We start from the raw sequence: 12908 nt of genomic DNA on the forward strand, positions 1-12908 counted from the left end.
CTCCCGCCGCCGGCCGGTGCCTGCGCAGCGCAGCCCAGCCCAGCGGGGCGTCTGCGGCCGCAGGGTCGTGGGGGCTCCGGGCGCGCGACCTGGGCACCCCAGGACCCTTTGGCCCCGGGCAGATTCTGCCGGGACTCCAGGGGTTCCCTCCCGGTTCCCCCAAGGCGCAGTCCCTCAGCCCCTTCGGTTCCTTCCCTTGGCGCTCGCCACTCTCCGCTCTTGCCTCTGCCTCGGTTTCCCTCTCTCCCCTGGCTTTCTCGCTCAGCTGTCTCTGCTCTGTTGGACTGTTTATGTCGCCCTTACCTCCCCCCTGCGCTTTGGAGCAAGAGAGAAAGAGCGAAGAGCAGTTTCTGTCTCCCTGGGGTCGGACTGTTGTCCCCGCGCTCGGTTCTCCGTCCCCTCCCCCCCCATCGCCATTGTTCCCCGGTCCGAGGAGTGCGCTGCACAAACTTGCGAGCGCCCGAGCGCCCCTCCTTCTGTCTTCGCCCCCGCAGGGCCGCTGATCGCGGTGGCGGAGTTCCCGCTGGCCGGACCTACAGGTTCGGCGGGCCGTGGGGGCGCCCAACAGCCCGGAGCTCCCCGCCTGGGGTCCCCAGCTCTCCCGCCCGGGTCTCAGAAAGTGGGTGAGTGTCTGGAGCTAGGAGATAAAGGACACGTTGGAGGAGGAAGGAGTCAGACTGGGAGAGACCCCCGTCTCCGGGCCGGGGAGGGAGGTGGGGGTCGGGGAGAGGAGGCGGAAATCGAAGCCGCGCCTAAGCCCCAGTTGTTGGGTGGGAGGGTCAGGAAAGCACAGGTGGAGACAACGCCCCCCAGTCTCTCCTAAGTCGCGCGCTCAGCAGGAAGGGGGCAGTGTGGGGCCATTGGCCTGACTCTGCGTGGGCTGGGGCTCCCTGACGTGGACACAATACTCGCACCCACCCGGGGTGGGGGCTGTCGAGGCACCGCCAGAACCCCGCGCGCATCCCCGGCGCGGCCCCCAGTCTCCGGCGCTGGCTTTGCGTCCCCTCGCTCCGCCCGCCCCGCCCCCACCCAGTCCTGGGCTCCTGCCGCCCCCTCGCGGCACAGGGGTGGGGGGGCAGGTTTCTCCGCGGGAGCTAGGTGGGCGGGGGCCGGAGCAGGGCGGAGCCCGAGAACCCCGCGGCTCCTCCAAAGCCCCGCGCTGATGGTCGAGGCCGAGCTGGCGTCCCACCACCGCCCCGCGCTTCCTGGTTGATTTCCTGCAGACAAACTTTTCCTGGTGGGGCAGTCCCGCGGGGAGTCCCTGCCACCCCGACTGTGCGGCCTCTTGGACGTACACGTCTGGTGGCCTGTGTGGAGAAGGCACGGGCCTGTGCAGACCCTCTCCTCCTGCAGCCCAAAGAGCGCAGGGACACAGAGTGGGTGGGGGTGGGGAGGCCAGAAGGGGACGCTGTGCGTTCCTTAGCGGAAGCCTCACACTTGGCCCAGGAGGAGGAAAGGTGTTTCTTGTTGGGTTGTTAGGAAATACGGCACTGTGTATTCTCCGGGTCTCCGTTATCCTACCTATGAAGTGGGCTCTCTGGTCTCTGAGGTCCCTTCTGGCTCGGGAACCCCGGAAACCAGCTGCCCTGGCTTCTTTTTCTGGCGCACATGCTGGAGGTTTTATCAGTCCTTCCAGATTTGGAGCAGAGGGCTGAGTGAGGCCCAAAGTCCTTCACCATTGTCTAGCTGTCCATACTTTTGCTGGATCGCTGCCACCCCCCGCCCCCACCCCCGGCTTGGCAGTAACTCCCAACGCTGCACTCATCTCAGGATAGCCCTCCTGCCCCTCTGGAGAAAGGCCCGTCCCTCACAGGTGTTCCTGACAGCGATGAAATTAGCAGTGACCCCTGATAGACACAGGTCTAGACTCTTCTTTACTTTTCACTTATTGAACAAATTGTTTGTGGGCCCTACACCGACGGTGATTTAGTGAGTCAAGTGCCAGACACAGTTCCGGGCACTGAGACAAAGCTGAGAACAAAATAAAGATTCTTTCCCTCATGGAGCTGACACTTAAAATGGTAGAGGAACAAATAAGAAAATAAAGTATAGAGTGTATTGGGAGGTGAAGGGGGAAAAGTTGAGTGTCAGGGGGTGTTGAGGCTAGGAGTGGGGGTGCTATTTTAAATAAGGTGGCCAAGGAGGGCTTCCTGAGGAGGTGACTTGTGAGCCAAGGCTTCGAAAGAGCGAACTGTGGGAACAGCTTGGAGGAAATGAAGATCCTGCAGAGATCAGCCTGTGCAAAGGCCCTGAGGCTGGAATGTGTCCATATTTGAGAACCAGTAAGGAGCCAGTGTGGCTAGGGTGGAGTGAGGGGGTGGGACGAGATGGGAGGCAAGGATAGCTGGAAAGGAATGAAGCCTGTCCATTTCACAGAGGAGGGGAGGGGTGCTCAGTGGTGGCATGTAAGTTACCCCAGGATATAAAGGGGTGGCAGCAGGGCGGGGTGCCTGATGTGCTGACTCCTGGCCTGTAATATTTTCTCTTCACTTAAGTGGCTACTCGTTGGCCACACTGGTTTGTGTCCCTGCAAGGGTCAGGCCTGACCAAGAGGTAGAAACGTGGAGGGGGGCACCGCCCCACCCCCACCGTGGGCTTAGGACCTTACAGGGTCCCCTACCTCTGCAGTCTGTTCTCCCTGCCCGTGTGTCGTGAGTGCCCCCAGCAGCATCTTCCCCTGGACTCAGAGTGATCCTGTTCTCCTCCCAGTTCCTTCTTTGGCCATCCCCGGTAAACACCCCATTCCGTACCTACATGTAGCCCCTTGAAGGGGACTGTTCTTGAAGCTGGTATGGTGAAGTGAGAAACTGAGGCAAAGAAGCGGAGTCTCCTAGCCTGAGAACAACAGCAGCAACATTACCACTGAGCTCTCACTGTGACACAGGTACTGTTCTAGGTGTTGTTGTGTATGTCCTCATCAGTGGATGGTAGGTGGCACTATTGCGCCCATTTAACAGATGGGGAAAGAGGCCTGGAGGGGTGATGTCCCTGGCCCGAGGCCATGAAGGTACACAAGGCTTTGGCGTCTTAACCTATTGCTTTGATTGCTAATCCAGAGCCCCAAAGGCTGGGGGAGATGGTCAGTCCCTGCTGGCCCATTGGCATTCTGGGAAGAGTACGGGACCCTCTGCCTGCCTCCCCCACCCACCCAAGGGGCACATCACTTCTTGCTTCTGGATAAGTTGGTATCCTTGCAAGGAAGTTCCTTTTGCCCCTGTTGGCCTCTCATCTTAGAGGTTTGGAGGGGGGGAAGGGTGGTAGGGGGATTGAGGTGTGTCCACTGCCCCCTCACAAGAGCTCTGGCCCCGTGACACCCGGAAGCCAGGCTGTCCCCATGATCATGGCCCCCTGGGATCCAGAAGCACTGGCTGCCTTTGAGAGGCCTGACGTGGTCACCACGCTGTGGGGAGGCAGGCCTGTTCCCTGCTTGCAAAGGACAGAAATTCCCCACGCGCTCTGCCCTTTGTGAATGACAGTAGGGGACGGGGAAGACCCCCTCAGCGACCTGCGGAGTCATGAAGGATGGCCATCAAGGGCTGAGTCCCCCTTGCACACAGCAGCAGGCTCAGACCCTGGGGCGAGGCCCAGGGACCCCCCCCTCCCGTCTTCCCACCCTTTCCAACACTTTCCAACACCCACGGGGAATGTTTATTTTTTTTGTCCCTGAAGATTTAGAGATGTTTGTTTATGATGCAAGTTTGGGCTTCCCTCTGCCATCCTGGAAATCAGGCACCTTCAAAACAAAGGGAACTCAGTAGATAAAATATGCGTGTTCCCGGAGGCTGCCGTGTGCCTCCGGAGTGTGGATTTAGAAGCCAAATCACGGCTCTCACAGCCGGGAGGGCCCCAGGGACCACGCTCCCATTTCTTTAATTTTTTTAATCGAAGAAATCGAATCTCCCAGTCGGGCCCTGGTTTTCCCTTGGTGGCAGACTCCCTGGTGACCTCGGCTGTCCTGTCTCCCCGCCGGTGACTCAGGGCTTGGCTGCCAGCGCCCATGTTCCTGGAGGTTCTTGGAAACGGGATGTGGAATCCCCTTCTTGACTAGGCGCTGGGGCTGTTGTCCCAGTGGGATTTGCATCCCACTCCATCCCCTCCTGTGCTAGCTCCACCTGTCACCCTGCCCCTGGCATCTGCGCTGAGCCCAGAGGTGATGTGGGACACGCGCTTGCAAGAGATGATCCAGCCCTGCCCTTGGCTGACTCCCCGTCCTCTTGATGGGCGCGGCTGACTCAGGCGGGCTCAGCCTTTACAATAACTACACGCTGGAGGGACAGGCCCCGAGGGCCACAGGACCCGCATCTTGGAGATCACTGGGGTGATGTCGGTGAGGTAGCTGGGGTCCAGCCCCCTTTGTGTCCCGTGACTTCTTAGTTTGGCTGTAACTTTCCCCGCCACCTGGTGCGTCTGGCGTGATGACCCCACTCACCATGCAGAAATGGTTAATCCACTCAAAGGCATAGCGCTCGTAATGAACGTGGGTCCCTTTGTCCACAGCCTCTCCGGGACAGCCCTGGAGATGTGAGATTCACTTTTGCCTGACGGCCCGGCCTGTGGGTTCTGGGCTGGGGGTCTTTAGACCCCATCTTGGGCAAGGGGATGATGGGCTGCCCCAGGAAGGGACAATGGGGTGAATGATGGAGGCTCTGGCCTCCGTGGCCTCCTTGCTGGGGCTCTCCCCTCGCTTCCGCGTGTCTCTGAGCAGGGCGCGGAGGCCCCTCCCCCGGCACTGCCCTGTCCCAGACTCTGTTCTCAGCTGTTTTGCACCAGTGTGATAACAGAACAATGGGCCTCGCCGCAGCCCTTTCCAGGTCCCACTAGAACCACAGGGCCTTCACCCAAGGGAGGCTGGACCCCAGGAAGGAAGGATTACTTCTTCCTGGAGGTCAGGTTCACCAGACATCACCACTGCCCCTGCGCCCACACCCTGGCTCCTCTCAGGACGTCTGGTTTTTTTTTTTTTTTGATGTTATATTTATTTTTGAGAAAGAGAGACAGTGTGAGCAGGGGAGGGTCAGAGAGAGAGGGAGACCCAGAATCTGAAGCAGGCTCCAGTCTCTGAGCTAGCTGTCAGCACAGAGCCCAATGCGGGGCTCAAACCCATGAACTGTGAGATCATGACCTGTGCCGAAGCTGGACGCTTAACAGACTGAGCCAGCCACCCAGGCGCCCCTCAAGACATCTATTTAAAGTGCAGTTACTGTGGTTCACATTTCAGCTCTGCCATGTACCTGGAGAAGCTTGAATAAGTCACTTGGGCCTTAGTTTCCTCATCTATAGAATGGGGGTGATGATACAGCGGCTCTTCTCGGGCTGTCATGGGGGTTGCAGACAGTCCCTGGTCTGGCAGTACTCATTGCCCTTGCCCCCAGCCCTGGGGTGGAGCACTTGGGGGCAGCTCCTCCCAGATGGGGACAGACAGGGGTATTCTCCCTCCAGCAGAGGGTGTTGTTCCAAAAGGGAGTGGTTCTTGGCTCTGACACTGACCCCAGTGACTCTCTCCTGAATCCCCAGGGAGGCTCATCAGCTGGTGGGTGTTGTGGGCCCCAGGCTCCCTTCCTCTCCTTTTCCCTCCCCCTACTGGTCAGGCTTCTAAGCCCGCCCTCCTGGGCGCAGTCTCCATGCCAGGGACTGTGCTGCAGTCCAACCGTTTCTATGGAAACCAGGCAGCCATAGCGGGGTGGGGAGAGGTCCTTTAGGACCAGCATGGGAGGGAGACCCCGGCCCCGCCTGACCTGCCACCTGGGCAGGGCCTTGCCAGCCGCCCCTGAGGGCAGTGTCATTAACTGCTGTCCTGTATGGAGCACACAGTGTGTGCCAGGCTCCCCCCCCCCCCCGCCCTCCACTGCCTCCCCCCAGTGTCTCATCACAACCCCGGGAGCTAAAAAGTAGTAGTGTGGTTTCACCAGGGAGGAAATGGGAGCTCAGAGAGATTAGGCAACTTTCATGAGGTCACAGACAAGTAAGAGAAAGAGTTGAGGTTTAAGCCCAAGTTTGCCTAATCATTAGGTATACACCTGCGCCCCTCCCCATCCCCCCTGACACTTTTGCCCCTGACGAGCCTCTCCCTTCCTGGTCTCTGTCTTACTGCCACTGGGAGCTCTCAGGGACCCCCTCCTGGCCCCAAGCTGTCCCTGCACTTGATGTTGGGTTGGGGGGGAGTGTCCTGCAGGGAGTCAGACCTTGGCCAGCAGCAGGGGGGCTCTCAGCCCTTCCCCACGTGGTCACAAATACCTGCTGAGCTCCTCACAGGCCATGAAGCATCCCAGGCCCAGTGAGCAAGACCTACGGAGCTTCCCGACCCCCCCCCCCCGCCACCGCCCAGTGCCACTGGCCTTCCAGTGATGGCTGCTCCCCGCCTGTCCTGACCCCTCCCTGCCCCGTGCCAGGCCCTTTGCCAAGACATTTATGCCCACTCTCCCATGCCCTCAGCACCCTGGACCCACTCATCTGAGGCCACCAGCCAGTAGGGGATGTCGAATCCGAACCCAGTCCTTCGGAGCCCCTTTCCTGTACTCCGTGAGCAGCTCCTGTGTGGCCTGAGGCAGACCCTGCTCTCTCTGGGCCTCAGCTTTCTGCCCTGTCCGCACTGTGAGTTTGGAACACAGCCTCCACGAGGGCCCTGCCACATCTGAGTGTGGTCTTGGGTGTTCTGGGTGGGGTTCGAGAGGCCTGCCTCCTGCAGCCCGGTTGTCACTCACTCGCCCGTGCTGACCAAGCACCTACCGTGGGCCGAGGCCCAGCGGGGGGATTCTTGGACCAGATAACAGCCCTGCCTTCAGAGTCCTGGGTCTCCAGGACCCCAAGTGCCCACAACGTGACTAGGTGTCTGGTCTGGAAGTGGCCAGTGGCTGCCCACACTGTGACCCATGGGAGTCCAGGGGAGGGAAGGAGGGGTTGTGTCCCAGGAAGGCTGCCTGGAGGAGGGGCCATTTGACTCTAAATAACCAGGGGTGTCAAGGTGGGGGAACCAAGGGCAGGGAGGACCCTCCTGGGGGCAGTTGTTCTGGCTTTAGTGGACACTGAGGCCAGAGAGGCCAGCCCGGGGCAGGATGCGGAGGGTCCTGGACTCAGGCTTTAGGGGGCTGCAGCCTGCAGTATCCCTGCACCAGTTCCTTGCTTGGCTGGTCGTCCTCCACTCCGCCCTTCCCTCAGCCTCCCCTGCAGCCTGGCCTCACCTGGGGAAGCCCTGAGGCCCTTCGGAAGGCAGCTGCTCTGGAAAGGAAGCCCCAGCCCTATGGGCAGGCTTTTTCCATTGTGCACGGCTGAATGGCCAAGGAAGAAAGGGAAGTGGGAGCTGGGCGGAGGGCAGGGCACTTTGCCCCAGGCCCTGCCCGTGCTCCCTTTCCCTCCAGCACTGTACAGCCCCAAGGTTCTCATTACCCCCATTTCCCCGGGGCAGAAACAGTCTGGGAGGGCCACAGCGAGCTGCCCAGAGCCCTACAGCAGGTAAGGGGGCAGAATTTGGATCCGAACGCACATCGGGGTCAGCCGTGGTGCTGGGAGTGGAGCCCAGGGAGATGCCCTGTGACCTCACTTGGGTTAAAATGAGGTCAGTCTGGGGGGTTCGGTCGGGTAAGCCTCCGACTCTCCACTGTGGCTCAGGTCATGATCTCACGGTTCGTGGGATCGAGCCCCGTGTCGGGCACTGTGCTGACGGCATGGAGCTGCTTGGGATTTTCTCTCTCCCTCTCGCTCTGCCTCTCTCTTTCTCTCTCAAAAGAAAAAAAAAAAAAACAAAAAAAATGAGGCCAGGCTGAAAAACACCTGGAGTGGGAAGGGAAGCAAGTTCAAGGGCATACGGAGGGGCGGCGGGTGTATAGGAGTGAGGCAGCCCTCCCCGGGCAGGGCCCTGTGCTTCGGGTGAAGAAGGGACAGACCTCAGTGCTCAGGGGGTAAGCTGTGCAGAGGCGGGCGCAAGGGATCCCTCTCCCAGGAGACCTCCCTCTTCCCGGGGAGGCCTTCGGGCCCTTTGCTGGTGGTGAGCTCCTTGCTGGGGGGCTGGACTCCGAGGGAGGCCACAGCGGGGCCACCAGCCTGGGTACCTGATGGTGGTGCCTGTGGAGAAAGCCTGTCCCACCCAAGAACGCTGCTGATGTCCAGCGGAGCCCAGAACCCTGGAGTCCCCTTCCTGCATCCTGTCCCTGCGGGCTGGCACGGCCACACCCCACAGACCCTGCTCGGCGGGTTCAGGCCTGTGGCGCAGAGGGAAGTGATGGTGGCGAGGGGTCACCGGGCGGAGGAAGGCAGCTGATCCCCCGAGCTGGGGTCGCTGACACAGCCCCGGCCTGGTGAGCTTGGCCTGAGTGCTGGCCAGTGTCACGGGGCTGAGGTCAGGCTCTGCAAACAGCCCTGCAATCCTTCAGTGAGTGACTGGGTCGGTACCCCAGGACGTCTGTCCCCCGTGGGATGGTACTGGACCACCGAGAGGAGCAGGCGGTTGAAGGGCCCAGCCGCTCGATGGCTCTCAGAGGCACGTCGCTCACGGCGCTGAATGAACGGTTGGTTCTCAGCCTCAAACCGTTCTGACTATATGATTCTATTTACGTAACAGCCTGGGAAACAGACAGACAAAGCCAGGGTGCCTGCCAGCAGATCGGGCGTGGCCAGGGGCTGGGGGGAGGGGAGGCTGTGACCAGGGCAGGGGTCCCAATTTGCAGGTGGATCTACACGCGTCCTGAAATGTGGGGAACTGCAAACAAACCAAAAAGTGTTCGTTCTGCGTTTGGAAATTAAACGAAAGGAAGGCCAGAGGGGAGGCCGGAAGAGGAAGGGAGGGTGAGGGCCGGGCCACCCGGTGCTTCCTTTGCTGTGGACGGGTGACGGGGGCGACCCCCGGCTGCCACCAGCAGTGGCTGGCTGCCTCTTGCAGGCAGTCTCCAGGGGGTGCACCTGGGAGCTGGCGGGACACAGGGCTGTGGCCTCTGGAGTCCTGAGAAGTGACGGCCAGTGCCGAGGTGCCAGGACAGCGCCCTGGCCCTGAGGAACAGAGTGCTTAAACCCGGCCTTCTCCGGGGGAGCTGGCCACCTCCCCAACAATGGCCTTCCTGCCCACCCCTGGCCACCTACCCTCCCCCAGGGTGAGTGTGTGGGGAGGGGATGGCACAGCCACAAAGGCTGGGGGTTGGGTGGGCTCTTGGCCTTGAATATCACTCACCGGAGACCCTCAAGACCAACTTGTGTGATTGGTTCCAAACTTGAGCTACTTTGCTACTTTCCTGTGCCCGAGTCTAAACCCGTATATCCACATGCCCACAGTTGCGTTCTCTGTTCTGATGTGGATTTGTTGGGATGCTTTGTTTTGTTAGAAGGCGCTCTGAGGCTGGACAACCAGAGGTGACCCGAGGACATCTCTGCCTCTGGCCGCTCCGACCCGGGCTTGGAGGGCGTGATTGGCTGGCGCCACCCCCCCCCCCCCCCGCAAGCTGGCAGCTGGCCTGGGACCCAGGTCTGAGGTCCAGTCAGGGAGGTCCAGCCAGCCCAGCGGAGGGGCAGGCGATGTCTGTGAACGAGGGTAGTTTCCAGCCTTGCCAGAGGCAAGTGGGGCTGGGAGAAGATGCTGGAACACGCCATGGGGTGGGGTGGGGCCTACGGGAGTTACTCAACTGCGTCTCTGATGAACTTCCTTGGGCTTGATTTCTTCATCTGTAGAATGGGTGTAAAAAGTTCCCATGACGTGCTGGCTGTTCCCAGCCCAGTGCCAGCCTTCGGAAGCCTTTGCCTCACTGGAGTCTACACTTTTATCTCCTTTGCATAGGTGTGCCGATTGAAGGGGAGGACCAGCAGCCAGCTCATCTCTGTGTCTCCCACACCGGTGCCTGGCACACAGTAGGTACTCAGGACCCGGGCTGGGGAGGATCGGGAGCAGACCCGGGGAGAGGAAGAGGCTGGCAGGGGGTGCCCCTGGCAGGGAGGGGCACAGGCCTTCTGCCAGCCCTCCTGGCCCCACTGGGTCCTCGGGTCACCCCACTCCAGCCCCTGCAGTTTGAAGGAGATTGTCTGGGAGACAGGGAGGGGGTCTTGCTAGGAAGACGGATGGTCCAGGCAAATGTTCAGTGTGGGACCTGGACCCCAGGACTTGCCAGATGATCTCTCTTCTGGCAAGACTGACCCAGACCACCTCCCAGGAACTGTTGTGTGTTGGTCTCTGTCTGGGCCCGAACGCCTTTCCTCTGAGGCCGTCTGGAAGGCTCGTGCGGCCTGGTTCCCTGAGGCGTACCCTGTCCCTTTAGGCCCGAGAGGCTCACAGAGCTGGAAGGGCTTTAGGAGCCTCCTCCCCACCCATTTTATAGATGAGGAAGCCGAGGCCAGGAAGGCAGAGAGAGTTGCCCTTTCCTCACACAGCCAGGTGCTAAGCCTGGGCCTTCAGATTTCTTGTGGGTGCTCCACCTGCCGCCCCACCTGACAGGGAGGCCTCACCAGGCCCTCAGGTCCCATCTGGTTGCCCCTGACGCCTGGAAGCTGGGCAGGACCTGAGGCTGAGGCTTGTGTCCCCTCTCAGCTCCAGGACAAGATGGCGGCCAAGCAGCCCCCGCCTCTCATGAAGAAGCACAGCCAGACGGACCTCGTGAGCCGCTTGAAGACCCGCAAGATCCTTGGCGTGGGCGGGGAGGATGATGACGGCGAGGTGCACCGCTCCAAGGTGGGCCCAGGGCCTTCCAGGGACGCCCAGGGTCCACCCCGACACCCATCTGGGGAGGCAGGTCCCACCTGCCGCCTGGGAGAACAGCAGTTGTGGCCTGTGTCGCTGCAAGAGCCCCAGGACCTGGCTCGTTCATTTCTAGAAACTTAATGGAGATGTCAGGGGAATAATAACAAAATCAAAGACGGATCATTAGAATGAATTTCGTGCTTATTATGTGCCCGTTACTGAAACAATCGCTGTATAAGTATTATTTAAGCCTGCTAAGCCCTGGGAGATCATTACTGATCCACTGTATAGATAGGAAACTGAGGCTCGGAGAGGCCCAGGATGTGCCTAAGGCCATACCTGTAGGTGGCAGAGCCAGGCTTCAAGCCCGTGTCTAGCGGACCCCTGAGCTTTTCTTCTTACCCAGCATATTTTCAGCAACTTGTAAACTCTGGTGTCCTGAAGAGCAGAGGGGGGTGGCCTCAGTGTGACCTTCCTGGCCTGGGTGACCTTTTGGCTAAGCAGAAGTGCCCAAGTGGGTCCCTGGGCATGCCAGGGGGCTCCAGGAGGGGAGCGGGTGGTCCGGGAGCGCCCCCTGACTCCCATCTGTCCACAGATCAGCCAGGTCCTGGGTAATGAAATCAAGTTTGCTGTTCGGGAGCCTCTGGGGCTGAGGTGAGCACTTGCGTGTGAGTTCTGGTGTGTGCGGGCTTGTGGGGGAGGGCCGAGTGAGGCCCCTGTACCCTCATGCCTGAGATTCCGTCCCATCTCAGTCCCTCCCCCCGACTCCAGCCATCCCTGGACACCTTGGCTGGAGAGGGGAGGGTCCCCCGAGGCCTGGCTGTGACCTGTCTCTCCATGTGTCCCCAGGGTCTGGCAGTTTGCTTCTGCTGTACTCTTCTCCGGCATCGCCATCATGGTGAGCCCCCGCCCATGGCCCTGGCTCTGGCTGCCTGTGCCCTGCTCCCTCCACAGTCCCAGCTCCTGGCACTCCTTCCCACCTGTACTCAGCCTGCCCTGGAGCACGCAGATCCCGTGGCCCACATTCCTGGCTCCTTGCCTCCCCGGCCCCCCCCACCCCGGGAATTCAGAGCCAGGAAGGCTGGGGAACAGTCAAGGTTCTGACAGTGGACTGCCCCAGGGAGCTCAGCCCTGCTTCTGGGGGGAATGAAGGACATGTCCAGGGATGTTTCAACAGCGACCCCCACCCACTTCACCCTGGACTTCCCACCCATGTCCACAGGCCCTAGCCTTCCCTGACCAGCTCTACGATGCGGTCTTTGATGGAGTCCAGGTGACCAGCAAGACCCCCATCCGCCTCTATGGAGGTGCCCTCCTCAGTGAGTATTGCTAGGGCAGACGCTAGGAACCAACAGGGACTCAGAGCAGCGTGGGGAAGCTTTTGTGCAGGCTCCCCTTCTCAGCAACCCGGCTCCCTCCCCTTCCCCTGAGTCGTCAGTCTCTGCTGGGTGTGTGCTGCCATCTAGTGGCTGCTGCTGGAATGCACCCAGTGGACTGGGGCAAACACTGGGTGCTTACTGTGTGTATCCCACACCTGGTCATTGGGGGACAGAGATGAGTGTGAGGCCCGATCCCTGCCCTCCAGGACCTCACAGCTTGGGGGAGGAGACACAATCAACACGGTGTCTGCAAAACTCCTCCCACCCTTGGGCCTCTCATCAGAACCATTCTGTTTCTTGTCTAATTTGTCACACCCAGTGCGTGGTGGGAAACTGAATCACAGTTTTTAAAGCCTCCTCTTTTCTAAAATGTTCCTTGGCCCCCTTTACCTGCAGAATCAAGGCCCAGTTCCTCCACCTGGCATTCGGGGTGGTCTGCGGGGTGGACCCAGCCTCCCTTCCCAAACCTGCCTCCCCCACACCCCACCGTGGGCGCTGGACTTCAGCCACAGCTCACGATGCCCAGTCCCCCCATTTCAGAAAGCCTCCATGCCTTTGACCATGCAGTTTCCCCAGCCTTGTGCTGACTGCATTTTTACTCATTCTTCAAGGTTCTGCACCAGTACTGGGGCGGGGGGGGGGGGGGGGGGGGGGCTGTTGGAGATTGCGGAAGGAGAGCTATGGTGATGGGGTTAGGTGAGATGGTGATGGCTTATTTAGTTTGGGGAGGGGGGGGCATGGAAGTCTGGGTCCTGGCAAGTCTGCCAAAAGAGGAGGAATGCGCCCCTGCGCCTGCCCCCAGGGGCGGGTGGCTCGGGATGCCTTCCCCAGTCCGATCCTTGTCCCTCGCCCCCCAGGCATCTCCCTGATCATGTGGA

At 60.5% G+C, this 12908-nt stretch overlaps 1 protein-coding gene across 1 annotated transcript in view; it reads left to right on the forward strand.

Annotated features, from left to right (window-relative positions):
• The first annotated feature begins 189 nt into the window (after window positions 1-189).
• TP53I11 (tumor protein p53 inducible protein 11) overlaps window positions 190-12908 on the forward strand; it is a 13272-nt gene continuing 553 nt past the window's right edge. Inside the window, exons 1-7 of the mRNA XM_029915542.1 lie at window positions 190-625; window positions 9757-9828; window positions 10502-10642; window positions 11247-11305; window positions 11501-11549; window positions 11874-11970; window positions 12888-12903. Of these exons, the coding sequence (XP_029771402.1) occupies window positions 10514-10642; window positions 11247-11305; window positions 11501-11549; window positions 11874-11970; window positions 12888-12903 (350 nt within the window). The 5' untranslated portion in view covers window positions 190-625; window positions 9757-9828; window positions 10502-10513. The remainder of the gene's footprint in view (window positions 626-9756; window positions 9829-10501; window positions 10643-11246; window positions 11306-11500; window positions 11550-11873; window positions 11971-12887; window positions 12904-12908) is intronic.

This window comes from Suricata suricatta, chromosome 11 (assembly GCF_006229205.1).
Source record: "Suricata suricatta isolate VVHF042 chromosome 11, meerkat_22Aug2017_6uvM2_HiC, whole genome shotgun sequence".
Taxonomy (NCBI): domain Eukaryota; kingdom Metazoa; phylum Chordata; class Mammalia; order Carnivora; family Herpestidae; genus Suricata; species Suricata suricatta.